At 48.1% G+C, this 15,264-nt stretch overlaps 8 protein-coding genes across 8 annotated transcripts; 2 read left to right on the top strand and 6 right to left on the bottom strand.

The window, feature by feature from the left end:
• Positions 1–142: 142 nt before the first annotated feature.
• On the bottom strand, positions 143–586 carry BKA55DRAFT_547355 (uncharacterized protein; the record flags this gene model as incomplete). The annotated part of the gene is made up of 1 exon (XM_046191013.1): positions 143–586. The coding sequence occupies one exon, from the start codon at positions 584–586 to the stop codon at positions 143–145; it is 444 nt and encodes a 147-aa protein (XP_046040813.1).
• Positions 587–1,135: 549 nt separating this feature from the next.
• Positions 1,136–1,465, bottom strand: BKA55DRAFT_600441 (uncharacterized protein; the record flags this gene model as incomplete). Its single annotated transcript, XM_046196530.1, has 1 exon — positions 1,136–1,465. One exon carries the CDS (start codon positions 1,463–1,465, stop codon positions 1,136–1,138), a length of 330 nt encoding a protein of 109 aa, XP_046040812.1.
• Positions 1,466–2,176: 711 nt separating this feature from the next.
• On the bottom strand, positions 2,177–2,695 carry BKA55DRAFT_531096 (uncharacterized protein; the record flags this gene model as incomplete). Its single annotated transcript, XM_046189204.1, has 1 exon — positions 2,177–2,695. The coding sequence occupies one exon, from the start codon at positions 2,693–2,695 to the stop codon at positions 2,177–2,179; it is 519 nt and encodes a 172-aa protein (XP_046040811.1).
• Positions 2,696–3,133: 438 nt separating this feature from the next.
• BKA55DRAFT_454133 (uncharacterized protein) lies at positions 3,134–3,598 on the bottom strand (the record flags this gene model as incomplete). The annotated part of the gene is made up of 2 exons (XM_046186067.1): positions 3,134–3,334; positions 3,494–3,598. Coding segments are annotated over 2 exons (306 nt in total), but the record flags the coding sequence as incomplete, so codon positions are not given.
• A 3,561-nt stretch (positions 3,599–7,159) lies between these two features.
• Positions 7,160–8,792, top strand: BKA55DRAFT_587428 (uncharacterized protein). Its single transcript, XM_046194655.1, has 5 exons — positions 7,160–7,610; positions 7,866–7,949; positions 8,008–8,028; positions 8,119–8,271; positions 8,391–8,792. Exons 1-5 carry the CDS (start codon positions 7,312–7,314, stop codon positions 8,569–8,571), a joined length of 738 nt encoding a protein of 245 aa, XP_046040809.1. The 5' UTR covers positions 7,160–7,311; the 3' UTR covers positions 8,572–8,792.
• A 541-nt stretch (positions 8,793–9,333) lies between these two features.
• On the bottom strand, positions 9,334–9,651 carry BKA55DRAFT_453846 (uncharacterized protein; the record flags this gene model as incomplete). The annotated part of the gene is made up of 1 exon (XM_046186066.1): positions 9,334–9,651. A coding segment is annotated over one exon (318 nt), but the record flags the coding sequence as incomplete, so codon positions are not given.
• A 770-nt stretch (positions 9,652–10,421) lies between these two features.
• On the bottom strand, positions 10,422–11,835 carry BKA55DRAFT_600439 (uncharacterized protein; the record flags this gene model as incomplete). Its single annotated transcript, XM_046196529.1, has 2 exons — positions 10,422–11,509; positions 11,748–11,835. The coding sequence occupies 2 exons, from the start codon at positions 11,833–11,835 to the stop codon at positions 10,422–10,424; spliced, it is 1,176 nt and encodes a 391-aa protein (XP_046040807.1).
• Positions 11,836–12,766: 931 nt separating this feature from the next.
• On the top strand, positions 12,767–13,621 carry BKA55DRAFT_698731 (uncharacterized protein; the record flags this gene model as incomplete). Its single annotated transcript, XM_046200546.1, has 1 exon — positions 12,767–13,621. The coding sequence occupies one exon, from the start codon at positions 12,767–12,769 to the stop codon at positions 13,619–13,621; it is 855 nt and encodes a 284-aa protein (XP_046040806.1).
• Between the last annotated feature and the right edge of the window lie 1,643 nt (positions 13,622–15,264).

Genomic DNA, 15,264 nt, shown 5'->3' with positions numbered 1-15,264 from the left:
AGCACGTATGCTCCCTCAGCGATAATCGATCGAGCCAGTCCCTAAAAAGACGAACTTCACCATGCTAACATATACTGTAGATATAGCCATCTAGTTTTGTGCGAAAAGAAGACTCGTCATAACTAGACCAAGTACATACAGTTCAATTCCGCCTAGGCCACGTCGTCACGGACACCGCGTCGACATGCGCCGCTTCTCCATCCTCCTCATCATCACTTGAGGGGATCCACAGGCAGCGGAGATCATCATCCTCCCCATCTTCTCGACATGGATGATTATGGGTGAACTCGATGGATATGGATATGTCATTATCCTCTTTACGATCCTTTGTAGTTCTCGGCTCTGCCTTGCCCTCGGCATGCGATAGCGAGTCGAGTGTATGACTTGTCACAGAGTCATCGATCCTGTGAATGTATTCACGACTGGGTACTTGAACGTAAAGATTTGGCGATTTATCTGGTGCCTTCACTAGCTTCTTGATCCTCTCCCATGCTTTGACTTCTTTCGTAGGGCCATACGTCTCATCCACAATGCGGTGTCGCAGAGTTCTTTTCTTGTCAATTCTAGTGTATTCACTACGAGTCATCGATTCCTAGAGTGATTGATACGAATATCGCCAAACATGGCAATAGTGCATATTTAAGCATTCCAAGGGGATCCAAGAGGCCTTTTTCCAATTTCTGAGCCTAGCTGGTCGTACAGTAAGTACTTCCCTTTTTGATACGCGACACTTTGAAGATTCTGTCATTCAATCGAGATACGTCTAATCCTATTTTAGCCCCTGGATAACTGCCGTTGGTCGCAAGTCTCTCTTCTCTGCTTCTGCGGCAGGTATAGCAGGACCTCATTCAGCATCTTGTGTTCTCCGCTGATCTGATCAATGCATCCAGTGTAGAGTCTTTGATACAGGAATGCTTTGGCCGGCTGGGATCACAATACAAGTCGGCGATGGGCTTAGACACAGAGCTGCAGAACATACATCCCGCATATCAAGAGTGGCTGTAATCTGTCACGTACGAATACTAACAATCTAGATTCACTATGGCGGTTTGAAATGCAAATTTTTTGGTGAGGGGCAGGAACTTCAGGAGGCCTATTTTAAGAATAAGTTGGTAATATCCATATATTGCAGAGCTTAGTGGTTGTTTGTAATGGTGCTCCTCTCGGCGCAAGTCATCTCCACATCCTCTGCGTCCTCCTTCATATCGAAATCATCATCTGACGGCGGCCATAGCACGATCGTCGGAATACACATTTCGTTATCCCTTGATGCCTCTTCATTGTCTATATCCATCGGCTCGAACTGAGCGCCAGTGTCCATCGCTTGTCCGGCCACTTGTGTATCATGTCTTCGATTAGCTTCAAATTTCTCGGTCTTCTCTTGCTGACGAAGCGTCTGAGGATTTTCTCTCCGCGGAAATAGTGACTGTAGGGCAGGTGGTGACCTTACGTTCTGTTTTCGCATCAAGCCTATTATATGCATGCCAGGTTGAGAGCGGACAGGGTGCGGAGGTGACAAGTTTCACATCGGCACGGCGAGCAGGACTTAAATAGCAAATGAGTGACTTTGTTTTGGCCACATGAAACGAGACGGGGCTGACGACCTTTCTTACTTTCTGGAGCTACGAGCTTGATACCGTTCATCCTGTACATGCAGTCATGTTCGTCTGGTTCTGGCTTCTTCCTCCCATTCATGCCATCCATGGTCTATATTCTGTCAGCTCTCAGTATGAATGCTTGGCATAAAGCCATTAAGAATTAGATTTTGCTAATTGTCTCACATGTATTGGGACATCTACGACCACCGTCTGTGCACGTGCACTTCTCACCATACCAGATGCAGAATCAGGCTGTTCCTTAAACGGTAAGAAGCATCCCAGGTAGCGGAAGCGATTATGGAACAACGTCAGGCGCATTAGTTTTACAGTACCTAATAAATAAATCTATTTGATCTATCGTTCCTTTCTTTCTTCTTCTACGCATCTTGTCACCTTTTTCTCTCAAGACATCCATCGAGACATCCATCAAGACATCCATCAAAACTTATCGTGCTGTTCCTTTTCTGCCCTCTTCATTTTCGTTCTTCAATGAATAAAAGAGAAGAGAAAGAAAGTACAACTACGAGCGCATCAGAGGAGACCGATCAAGAAGACCGGTGTACGCTTGAAGTTCATACTCAACAGGCCGGCATCGCGGGCGGCATACCGATCATGCCCTGACTTCCCATTGGCCAACTTGTATTATTGTTCATATCTGGTCCAGCATCCTCGTAACAATTCATCTGAGACAATGCTCTAGTGATGATCGATAACAGCGGGTTTCCAGCAAAGTGACCCGACTGCGGTCCGTCCTCTGCCGTCGTCGTGGTATGTTTCGAACTGTCTGGCCAACCTGTCGCAGCGGTCGTCCGCGGGCTGGGTTGAGTCTCGTCTGATGGAGTCCGCGCTCGCATCTCAACGTCACTTCTCGACTGGGCAGAGGGCATGTGGCTGTCGCTGGCTGTCGCAGTCGTGGACTGTGTAACTTTTGCGGCATCATTGCCAGCATCAGCAATAGCGTCGGTATCGCGGTTCGCCAGTCCACCGTCACCCAGACCTCCCTCGGCTTCGATGGGAGCCTGAGGGGCGACATGTGGGTCGGCTGAGGGAAGATGGATCATATCGATGGGCAGGTGACCGTTGTCAAGTTGATCCATCATCTCCATGCCCAAGTCCACGTTCATGTCCATACCCATGTTGTCTAGATCAAACTCCAGCATGTCACCCCAGTGATGTGCGCCAGGGAAATCTGTCACTTGGCCAAAGTCCATCAGAGCCGACTGCATCCAGTCATCTTCTGCCATCGTCGTCGTCAGATCGACAGATCCTGGCTCATCGCTGTGACTAGGCTGCATTGCATCATCCGACTGGCCATTCATAGCCATGGAAGCAAAGGGTGCCACCGGCTCACACCACGGCTCGCCTTCTGCATCCTCATCTTCAATAGAAGTGTACGGCATCACGGCGTCCTGCTGGTTATCTGGTGCATGCTCGCCAAGATGGCTCGAGGCTGCATTGTTTGGTTCCGCCGGCTCGCTCCGGTCGCGAACCTGAGAACGACAGCGATCGCCTCTATAAACGTGGTGATGGTCATCACCTTCGCCGTTGGCGTTATCGGTGTCGTTGTCGCTGATATGGTTGTCGGTACTGCCAAGGTCACGAACAGCATGATCCGCGTAAGCGTCGAGGGGTGCTTCCCTTCGGATTCTTGTCGCGGTCTCTCCGGGGCGGGCATTGTCACGACCCCGTCGTCGGCTCACCCTCGGGGCTGGACTGTCTGGAACGTCCCAGATATTCTCGCCATCGTCTTCGGCTTCGGATTCGTCGCCGGCGCCGGCCACGGTGATTTGCGGCTGGGTCGGTGAGGCCCCAGGCCCTGATGAGCCATCGCCCTGCCGGCCTCTGCTGCGAAGACTGAGCACACGGGGTGATGGCCTCGGCGCTGGTTTGATGACCCGACACGGCTTCGTATTGGCCGGCTGCTTCCGTTGTCTTGCTGGCCTCAGAACAAGCTTGCCATTAGACACAACCTGCCTCCGCCAAATATCGCGAATCTGTAACCACCATCCCGGTCAGCGACTCGCCCAAGCGGCTTCTTCAGGCTTCCGCCCTTCTGTGCTTCTGAACCTACCACGTCGTTTGTGTCTTCCGGCAGCGATTCCCCCTCCGGGATGTACACCGAGCCGTCCCAGAATCCATGGATCTTGTTGTAGAACACAAGTACGGCGATCGTGCCGCAGTCTTTGCCAAACTGATAGTTCTTCTTGATCGCCGTCATGCCTCTCTTGCGCATGGTCTGGCTCACCCATGCTCGATCTTCTGGGTGGGGGGACCTGGAACGAGTCTTCCGAGGCGCCATGTCTGCCTCTTCAGCCGGAATGGAAGCAGAGACGAAACAGTATCGTCTTGGTCTCGATGCTGTTCCAAGATATGGAAGCTGTGTATGTATCGAATGTAGACCATCTTTTGAACGAACGGTGGAATTAAGTGGATGAATCGTCCTGTCCCAAACCGGACTCGCGACTCTCTTGCAGCACAGAACGACCCATTTCGCCCGCTATGCTTTCTTGCCATGCCAATGTCTTGATTCGAGTTCATTTTCGGCCTTCTTTCGCTGTCGAGCCATTGCCGAACTTTCCAGACTTGCCTTGCCAAGGACTGTTGGTCGGTTGTCGTGCAGCGGAACGGGTGATGTCGGTGTTACTCCATGGTCGTTGCAAAAAGTCCTCGGGCAATCCAGGTTTAATTTCCACCTCTCCATCACGGTGCCAGACTGTCGGGACGAAATCGACGTCGAGATAGGTCAACACGGTTGGAGCGAGGGGATGGACGAGGAATATGAGACGCAAATCCATGGTAGAGGTGGATCAAGTGTCTGCTAGAGCCAACATCTTTTTCAAACCCTGACTGTGGGTTCGATTGTACGGTGCCGCTGTCAATTTTGTTCTTCGACATCCTATTTCGGCCTTCCGTTCTTCCGTATTCTGCTTGCCCCCCCTAGTGCAGTCCGCTCAGCGCTGAGGTTACATCGGTAGTTAGGATCGACATATTCTGCATTGAACCCACATCACGTGGGGGACCGCAACGGTCAAAACGGACTTTTAATCGCCGATCTAGTGGCTCAGGGCCTGAGCTTTTGACGGTCCATTCCTGCCGTTGTAAAATACCAGCTGGTAGTAGTTATGTTATGTTATGTTATGCTATGTTATGTATATTTTAGCTCGTAGTAGTATGTTATGTATATTTTCCGTCCGATCGAAACAAAGCTCGTAGTAGTAGTAGTAGTAGTAGTAGTAGTAGTAGTATAGGGTAGCCTGTAGTGTTCATGCCACGGTGAAGTGGCGATACGCGATTGCATGTTCGTTCTACAATTGAATGTCGCTGCCAGCAACAATGACCGTCTTGGCAACCATATGATCAGTAGAGATTCCATTTCGTCCCGTTCTATTTCGACTTTTGCCCTCATTCTTACTGATGACTGTTTTAAGATATCATTCTGTTCCGTTGCTTGATGTATGTAGTGTCCGGGCCCATTTTTCCTTGTTTCATAAAAAAGTAACAAACTGCCGGGGAAGCGGAAGCAGATGCGGCAGATCCAGTGGACATTATCGATCGGAGAAAAGAACCTTGGCGCCGAAAGCAGTTTATGGCACAGCGTGGCTCTGTATTTTCTTGTGGCTCTTGATTTAGTGTCGAAAGGAAGGCTCCGACTCTCGCACCGTTGAAGGAAATTTTGCTCCGTATTCCGTACTCTCAGAACAGAAAATCCTTTCACGTAAAACAATCAATCCGCGGAAATAATTCCGAATGCCTCGGCTCTAGTGGGTGAAATAAAACAGCGAAAGGAAATAGGCAGGAGATAAGCGTATTTTGGTGTAAAACGATTGCGCAGTATTTCCCTCCCCACTCCCCCCTCTATCCACTTTCATGGTTTATTAATGGATCGATGATGTGATTCACATGAATCATGAATGAACTGCATATGGCCCCACATTGCGGGATATCATGTGAACTACAGAAAAGCTAAAATTTGACACTGACAAGCGACCAAGGTCGAACGAAGCGAGGCGCTGTAGAAGTGATGCCGGACTACGCAGATCGTCCAAGTTAGACTGAAGCTAGGCAAGTTACCCGGCATGACAGCACGCGCACTAGCACAGGGGTATTATCATGACAGCCAAAATTTGTCGTTCGCTGGTGGAACACTTGCGGAGTTGATGATATACTCCGCCGGAGAAGGCAGGCGACACATGTCAGTGGATATTGTAGTGCGCCCTCCTACAGCAACGAGGAAGAACCGAGTTTTTTTTATTAATTTTTTTAACTTTTTTTTCAACTCATTTAATTTACCCTGGAGTTCCCACAGGTAGATGAACAAAAGAAGCTTAATCATGGAAAAGGAAGCTGCGCGTGTACCCTCCTGTATTTTTTATGTCTTTTTATTGTTTCTTATTTTTTATTTAAATTTTTATTTATTTAATATTTTATCGCCATTTTCATCTGACTTCTCATCCGTGGCCTTTGAGAGTCATTGGTTGACTCTATCAACGGTGAGGGGCAGGGGAGGCTCTGGTACGTCCGGCTGTTTTAGCATGCTGATAGCACAAGTCTCATTCGGCAGTGATTGGATGATGGGGTCATGCTGGTGCTGGACAACGTGGGATGACGTGCCTAAAGCGCGTGCGCGCCTTGTGCGACAGCTGCCGAGCCAAATTTGGATTTAGAAACCGCACTTGGCTTCAACGGTCCCCAGCCAATTTTGGCTGACGTCGTGCATGTGGGGTCAAACCAGGCCGGAAGTGAATTGCGGCCAGAAGATCTGCAACGAAACGAGTCAGCAGAATAGGATGGCCCCGAAACCTTTCAGCATTACCTGTGCCCGTCCGAAGATTTTCGGAGCCGCTTCCACCCTTGAGAAATGGGGCAGTTAATTGTATTTCTCAAAGCGCCATAGCCCTATGTTATCCACTACGGTGACGAGCTACTGCAACATCCCAACATCGAGACGCGAGGTTAGCTACATAGAAGGAGAGATGTCAGCGACCCCGCCATCAAACATGCGCTAGGAGTGAGCGGACGAGTCCCCCGAAATGATCGTCCGTCATCCTCAACAGCCATACCAGAAGCAGCTGCGATTTTCTGCTAACTAAGCAAGCGATCGGCTTGTCGTCCCAGGGCGGACGGACAAAATGTCCGATTTCAAAAAAAAAAAAAAAAGAAAAAAAAAGAGAGAGAGCGCGAGTACCTAGGTCCAGAAACGACGCTTCGTCAGCGAAATGACGCCAAAGTCTGGACGGTGCCAAACGGTGCTAACTTGTAGGACAGTAGATAGGCAAGCGTAGAAAACGGACGCGTGCATCGCGACTGTACATTGTCGATTTCTGGATGGCTTCAACAAAAACGATTCAAGTCCAAAAGGGGCATGTTGCTGAGGACTTTCCGAAGGTACACAATATTTGTGAAAGGTTACCTTCCTCCCATGATGGCTGGGTACTCGACCCGTCGGCCGCCCGCCCAACAGGAGGGCTGCAGCTGCCTGCGCTGAACCAGACTGTCGGTAACAGCCATTTCCTACATATAAAGCTGCGTTGAAGGGAAGAACTGGACGCTGATACATTCATCGCTGCACCTGCACGGTAAGCTCTGGCACAGTCCTTCAGTCACTCGATCAGTCTCCTGACCGGCCTCCTCTTGCTTTCCCCTTCTATCTTTACTCCTTCTGTCATTCTTTTTTATACAGGTGCCTTGATCTATTCTATCTAATTCTCTTTCTATGGAGTCTTCACAGCCCAGACCATCGCAAGCCTATATCCGGTCGCGCCGTCCAGTGCTAGCACCGCAGGCCGCTCAGCGTATTGCTAGGAGGGCCTCTCGGTGCAGGCCTAAACGGACTGCTCTTGAGGCGCCTCAGGATGTCCGATCTAGTTCACTGGGGAGCTATCGGCGGCCGGTCGATAACATTCGGCAAAGTCGAATGATGCCAGTTCGTGATCGTATGTATGATCGGCAGCCTCAGCTTGTCGCTACTCTCGAGGACGAGGAAGATGACGAGATGGATTACCATGATGAAGAGTTTGTCCTATTTCTGTCTTCCCCCCCATCCCTTCCCCCTTCCCTCTTACCCTCTCTCTTTGACCTTTTTTACTTTCTCTCTCTTTGTTTCCATTCGTTCCGCCTTTCTTCTCTTGAATGTCACTGTACTTGTTCTCATCCCATCTATATTTGCCTTCTTCCACACTGTTTGACGTAATCCTTCGTTTTGCTCGCCTTGCCACGACGTCAATCACACGGACCACGCAAACGAAGTTAGACTGACAAAAAGTACAGACCTTGCTACGATGAAGAATTTGGAGACCCGCAAGACCCGCAAGACGACGACCGTTATGTTCTGGAAGCCCTAATAAACCAGCAGTGAGTCAGCCTTACACCATTGCACCACTTTGAAGCTGACACCTTAGCTTTACCCCAGATCGAAAGCAACCTTGACACTGTGAGTCGTCGTATCGGTCGAGCCTTTTTTATTTTTATTTTTTCATTTTCATTTTCTGTCGTTCGTCCTTGGCTAATCTTTTTTCCAAAGCATTAATAAAATGAGAACAGAGTTTCTTGAAAACATGAAGCAAATGAGAACTGAGTCTTCTGAAAACATGAAGCAAATGAGAACAGAGTCTTCTGAAAGCATGAAGCAAATGAGAAAAGAGTTTTTGGAAGCCTTGAAGCAAATTAGAACAGAGTACGTCTTAGTCCTGACTTGATCACTAGGGATTTCTTCTCTCTCTTTTCTGTTCCTTTTACCCTTTGTAGCATTTCTTCTTCCTAATTTCCCTCTAATATAGCTAACAAGATCTACAGCAACAATCAATTACCGCAACGGATAAGTGAGACCATAGTACGCACGATTAGTGGTCAGACCAACCTTCATGCACAGGGAGCCACAGGCCGAGGCGCTCCTTTCCAGATGGGATTGGACTCTACCGTGGACCCTTCCAATCTGATGAACAATACCGGAGGAACTGAAAATAACGGCTCGTAAAGGCCAAGTTCCGAAGGCGATCCTCAGGTCTAGCTGGACGCACTGGGAATGGATATCTACACATATTTATGTATACATATGTGTCTGTACATACATGGAGAGATGAAATGGTATCACGTTACGACGGGGGGATAAATTTATTGACATGGCTCAACAAACAAATATTATACCGAGTCAGGTTTGAGTTCGCAAAGACAATTGGATGGTGATGCAATAATAACATGGTGAATCTCCAAATTGCAAAGCAAAGTTACAACCGCCTTTCGCTGTGCCGGACAGAGAAGGGATGCAGACCTCGATCCGCTCATGACGACCTCCTAGGGCAGGCCCAAACTAAAGCAATATCGATGCTAGGCGAATGGAGAATTTTGCCAGCTGGGGAGAAAAACAAGAGTTTTCTTATCAATGACTGAGTTAGATTGAATAGGTTGCGCGGGTAGAGACGGATACGTAGGCTGTATTTAATGATCACGCCGGCAGGAAGCGCCGATATATACGTTTATACGTTGCAGGCGGTTACCGGGAAAACAATAAAAGGCAATCTCTCTCCACTCAATTCAAATGAAGCTAACAGTAGGATGCTAAATAAGCCAGGGCTTCTGATTCGGCGCATCGCTGCATCACTTCCAAACCGTCTTGAATGATCCCTCGTCTGCCATCATCATCTGTTACGCCGGCCACAAACGATGTATTGTCGCCGTCTTGATTCGACTCAAGTCTCAGGTTCGGTGGAGTGTTCAGAGGTGAGCTGCAGGTCTGTTGCCGAAACTGATGCTCCATGAACTGTGGCGGCGATTCCGTCGCGGACACCGTCTCAGTTGACTGCCCTTGAAGTACTCTCTCTAGCAAGGTCACATGCTCCTCTCCTAAGCGGATGAGGCTCTGTTGCCATTTCAATGTAGCCTCTTTCTGATCGACTGAGGCCTGGAGAAACTCGTACTGTGGGTGCAATCTTTCATTTTCCAGCGTAAGAAGATGGCTCCTCTCTTGTAGGAAATGGAGTAGCTGCTCAACGGTCATTGCGTGCGGTGGCGCAACGCGCGTTGGCGAAGGAACGCTAGGGAGCGAGCTGCTTCCCATTGAATCGCTGGCTGGCGGTTGAGAAAAATAGAAGCGGAAAAAAACTAATAAAGTCAGTTCGGTTCAAGGCACTGACGTTGAAAGTCAAGAGACGGTATAAATATTCATCCCCGCGCGCAATGAATGTGATATGTAGTCGACTTCTACCCAGGAGTCCATTTACGTTCTCGGCTTCTCTGTCGCATGTGAACAGCTGCTTTCTTCTGTTGTGTACGAACTTGAATTGTTGGACTCTCCGAAATGCTAGCTGCTCTCGAGGGTAGTGGCAAGATTGACTTGACTCGGAGATGTACTGTAAGCGATAGCCCTTTCTCACTCATTCCACAAAACTTGAGGGCGTGACAATAGCAGCACAATAGCAGCGGATATATTTTTTAGTGTGGATTTGAAACTGGACGGCCTTTTGAGGCTCCCTCTCCATTGTAGCTCTAAAACTGCCCTTGCCTCTACGAAAACGTTGGCGTTGATTGTGTTGATGGACTGTAGGGTGCTTTCCACTATCCTGCACCAAATGAAGTTCTACTGATGAGTATCTACTGTATACGCCTCACATCGCTACTACGTTGTATTCCCCTTACTACTGTTTTATTAAGAAGTTATATTCCATAGAAATGCTCTCTGATTACTGATGAGGAATCACCATAAAGAACGTGATTCTGGAAGAGACAGAGACAGCAAAATCAACAACAAAAAGGAGAGACGATGGAGTTCGAAACGAGCAACGTATCCAGGCGATTATCGGTACAGTATGGCGCATACAAATCTGGTCCTTATCCATCGCTAGTAGAATGCTCAGTGGTTCGAAGGTTTATCTGCTGCTGGAGTAAACTCCTGAGTCTATTCTCCTCCGTGCTATACTCGTGCAAAAGATTCTGGACCTTGTGAACGTGATGTTTTATTGTAGGTACAAATCGGACGACTGCCTCGTTGGCCAGTCTCCTGTAGTACATGCGCTCATAATGAAGCATGGCGAGGCGTTGCCTCAATTTAGCTTTCGAGGACACAGTATCACAACCAGGGGAAGGCTGAGATTTCTGATGAGCTATTCGAAGAGGTTCTACATAAGGCCAGCTTTGACCTTGATCCTCCTTGCTCTTTCCCATGTTCAAACTTCCTCGATTCATGGATGGGCTGTTTAGTGAATTGAAATCTCTGCCACCTGCCTGTGTAGCGGAACGAGGTATATGATCACTTATTATATAGTTTGGCTCCATCGAGTCTGGCTCGTAGCTCAAACTTATACCCGAATCCCGTAGTCTTGACTCTGATCTATGGTCAATGTTGCCGGCGTGATATTTGGCATCTAAGCTGCAGGCTAAATCGATACCTGAGTCCTGGATTTCTGGATCTGTTTCCTCCTTGATAACATCCTCAATGTACTGTCGCCAGTCGGTATTCAATTGCTCAATCAAGAGGTTTGCCTCCGTGACAACCGATCCGAGCGCAGAAGCCAATTGTCGTATCTGAGAAACTAAACGCAGTAGCACCCGATAAACGAGCTTTCTATTCAGTGCGATTGATTGCCTCATCATCCCATTTTGTCGTATGAGATTAATCTCCAACGTCTCGAGCGCAGACTTCGACATAGGGTGTGGAGTCGGCGGTAATGGACGGTTTCTTGCACCCTGACCCCAGGAAGACACCAAATTTACCTGAGGATCCTGTGCATCAGCGAGACCGTGAATATGAGCCTTGCGCTGATTGAGGCTCGAGAGAGGGTCGGTATGCGGGCGTTGGCGCCTGAACGCTTGCGAGATGCTACTCCCCATTTCGCTGCCGTGCAAGGTAGCTGTGTTATCATAGAGCAGAGCGTCAGGGATTTTGGATAGACAAGACTGGATCGAGGATTTAAGAGATACTAGTACATCGTTAGCCAGTGTAGCAAAGTACTTATCCTCATGATGCAGTCTCCCGTTCTCTCGGTTGAGTTCTACGATCCTTCTTCGAAGCGACACTTGATCGTCACCTCGATTCACATAAGTGATAGAACTGTGGGAAACGCTGGTTCTACCCCCAAGCTGCTGCACTTGATGATCTACTCTACGAGAAATTTGCGATGCTTCACTGTTGTAGTTGGGACAAGACCCGTATCTCACATGTTCCTTCATTGACAGTCGAAGTAGGACCTGGAGGAAGATACTTGAGGTCAGGAACAAGTATCAACGCTCTCTTGTGTCTAGACATAAAAGCAATTGCCATTATGAGAGGAATCGTTTGATTTTATATTGTGTGAGGCATCCAAAAAGAGCTTCTTGGCTCCTGGCTCTCTGTGTAGAGGTTAGTGGGGGAGGACGCTAGAAAACTCACTACTCGATCATCTATCGAAGTCGGGGGATGTGTTTAGGGCAATATTTTAAACAACCATAGCTGTAAGTCGCTGCGTATACAGGTACATGTGCATGTACTACAATACTGTGCGCTAACATATAATTTATCATTCATTACGACCCACTGCTTGTTGTGAGCAGGCAGGCACTAGTTATTAATGAATATCTACATTGCCTACTTTTTCGTTCCCGACTCCACAAGCCCATAATGTGCCACAACTGCCGGAATTGTGTCCATTTCCCACGAAAGTCTCGGCACATGGTGCTTGCCGTCTGTACCCAGCTGGCTTTGTATACATTATCATAGTGTCGAAGGGAAAGCAGCCGTATGGCCAACGCGCACTGTGAAGGCCAATCCATTCTAGGACAGTGGTAGCACCTGAGAGGTATGTATGTTGCAGAGCTGAATAATTGCTTATGCGCGAATTCCATAACCGAATTAAGTCATGCTAAGGGTTATGGATCGCATTCTGGGGAACTTCAGAGCTGGGATGACATTATCTCGGGTTGCGTCACGCATCTCTTCTCTAGTCGGCAAGATTGATTCTGCAGAATGAATACCAAGTATAGTCTCAACATACGCGAACCGCCTGGTACCGACTTCCCCTTCGTATCACGTCAAACCACTGTCCATGATCTGCCTGGTCTTATAGTGAACCCCACTCGTTTCTGGCCCGATATGTCAAAAAAAGGACGTCAATGTAATTTTGATGTTACGTATAAGGTCTCCAATTCTTCCAGACGCATCACTATGTTCCTCTGTCGACTATCTGTTTGTTACTGTCTAGATGCTGTTACCTTATGTAGGGTTCAGGTTGCAGGAGCCTATCCAATGCACGCAGGAGACTGGCAAGTATGCGGCTGAACGTTCAGATAAATATGCAGAGAAATACACGGACATACACAGAGATGCAGGTATAGCAAGCTTTCCTCAGTTCGAACATCTCCCGACAGAGCTTCGCCTGATGATCTGGCGAGCAGCTTTTGATGGCGTGGACCCGGCAGTGGCAGTCTGCACATTCGCGCGTGATTGGTGCGAGATCACAGTAAGCCTTCCGCACTCCACGCATGGTCGTCCACCACCAATTACATATGCGTGTAAAGAGGCGAGGAGCGAATGGCTCCGCTCCAGCCGTGTCTACACAGGGCTCGATCGAGCTCTGGAACATCTATTTGTCCCTCGAACCCTCTTCCTAGTTCCTCCTTCCGCGATCACAGACTCTCAGCTGGAAGATCTCATGCTACCTATAGAGCACATTGCCGTTGATATTGCAGACAGCCCTGATCTCTTTCCCCTTTTTGAGGCACTTGCCCGACTTCCACGTTTACGGACGATCATAATCGTTATACCTTCAGATGCTGTTGAAGAGGACCAGGTGATAAATTGGCAGCAAGAGATACGGCAGGATCGGACGACTCTGAGACGCATGAGCGACTTAGTGGACGCACCAGCACCAGACGGCGAGTGGCATCAGCGCACTTACATGGGATGGGTCCTATGTAATTACCTGGAAGATTCCATGGCGAGAGAGTACTATGCGTGTGATAACAGGCCAAAGATAAAGCTTTTCGTTGATCGGAGGGGGTCGCCCTTGACGACAGAAGTAAATACGGAACAGCCGTGGGCACTCTATTTCTACTGAGTCATCCAACTGTGTAGTTAATTGAAATCTTTCTGGATTTCTACTACTGCGTTTGCTTAGCGCAAGTGAAACATACTGTCATTCTCTCTTCATTCCATGTCCTGGTTTTGCTCTTTCCCTCCATCTCCATTTTTTCCACTTGATTGAGATGATTGGAAGAAGAGAAGCAAGAGAAAGGAAATAAAAATCAAGGTGCATTAAAGCATATGCCTAGCAAGCTGGCATCACAAGCGATATGAGCGTCATATTCGTGGTGAAATTTGATTGCGCTAGGCGGACACCTGGCGCAGTACTTAACGCCGTACCAGCAAGCGCCGTCTAGAGCAATCTGCGCCTATATCTAAGTGGTAGTTGTCTGCGGGGGGAGGAAAGGTGTGTCCTACTTGCTAGTGAAGGGTAAACTGGACTGTAGAAATTTTACGTCTTCGGCATCAATGTTGGCATCTGTCAGCCTATCACCGACCAGGTTGGCCTCAGCTTCCACGCATTCCTGAGGAACATTTTGCAGGCCATTGTGAGAAAGATTTGTTTTGTTGTTCGGCAGGTGAGCACTTCCAAAAATGGTCCATGTTAGTGCCTACATTCGTCTAGTCCACCATAGAGGCGAGATTCTCGAACGAAATTATGGGCTTCTAGATTGGTTGAGGAGATTGTTCAGAAATGGCCAAGTTTGAGGTCAGGCATGCTGTTAGTTAAGTATTAGGATTGAGCAGCAGCATGTGATAGTAGAAGCTCCACGTCTGAGCTTATTTTCAGTCCCCCAAGTTCGTTGTTTCGGCGATCTATATCAGGGTAGGGTAGTTCGTCTTATGTTACTCAGCTGCCAACCAGGGTTTCTGCTCAGAAGAGGCTAGACCGTTTGTTTCACAGATAAATCCTACTCCACTTCATGCTACCGCCTTATAAACTTCCTCCTCTACTGTTAAAATTATCTAACTTGCCTCGGTCAACAATGCGAACCTCTCTCCGAAAATCTTGTAATGCGTGAGCAAAGGCAAAGTATAGCTGCGACCTCGGAACTCCAAAGTGTTCACGATGCGTCAAAAGGAAAGTCACGGGTATTTACACAAACGTGCCTGCCTTCTTCATCTCTAATAGAAGCCATGTCCACGAGCTAGCATACCAAACAAATCTTCGATTTTATAACCTAATTCTATTATCATTCTTTTGAGCCGGGCTTCTATTTAGGTTCTTTGTCATTGCGTTTTGCAGTCTTAACAGACTTTAAATTTCTCAAATGACTTTTCAAGGCGCGTGGAATAGCCCAACACGAGGCTAACTCTAAAAGGCTGTACAGTTTGCTAACCATTTCTTTCGTTCTAGTATGATACGCTCTTTAGCATCTTCGAAAATCAGTCCCATATGGCACGCAAGCCCTGCAGACAGCTCGAAGAACTTATATGTGGGTGTCCAATCAGCTTTTAGACTGTCGACTTCGGATTGAAGAAGCTCAATCTTATTGGCTAACCCCATATCGGTATGCGCATCCGTCTCTAATAGTATAGGCGGAGGGGAGCAAACGAGGCTTTCTAGAAAGAAGGGTTCGTCTGAATACAGACTTGAGGAAGGCCGGTATCCAGGGTCCATACTAGATGAATAATAAAAGCACTGGCGTGGATTACAACGCCAATGAGCCGAGGTAG

Source organism: Fusarium redolens, assembly GCF_020744475.1.
Source record: "Fusarium redolens strain MPI-CAGE-AT-0023 chromosome Unknown BKA55scaffold_43, whole genome shotgun sequence".
Lineage (NCBI taxonomy): Eukaryota > Fungi > Ascomycota > Sordariomycetes > Hypocreales > Nectriaceae > Fusarium > Fusarium redolens.
The sequence above is the reverse complement of the archived record's forward strand: the minus strand, read 5'-3'. Positions and strand labels throughout refer to the sequence as shown.

What these genes read in the sequence shown, in the direction of transcription:
- BKA55DRAFT_587428 (XM_046194655.1), top strand. Translation starts at nt 7,312, where the DNA reads ATGGAGTCTTCACAGCCCAGACCATCGCAAGCCTATATCCGGTCGCGC. An exon ending in TCGAAAGCAACCTTGACACT is followed by an intron (nt 8,029 to 8,118) that starts GTGAGTCGTCGT and finishes TTTTTTCCAAAG; the next exon opens with CATTAATAAAATGAGAACAG. An exon ending in TTGAAGCAAATTAGAACAGA is followed by an intron (nt 8,272 to 8,390) that starts GTACGTCTTAGT and finishes CAAGATCTACAG; the next exon opens with CAACAATCAATTACCGCAAC.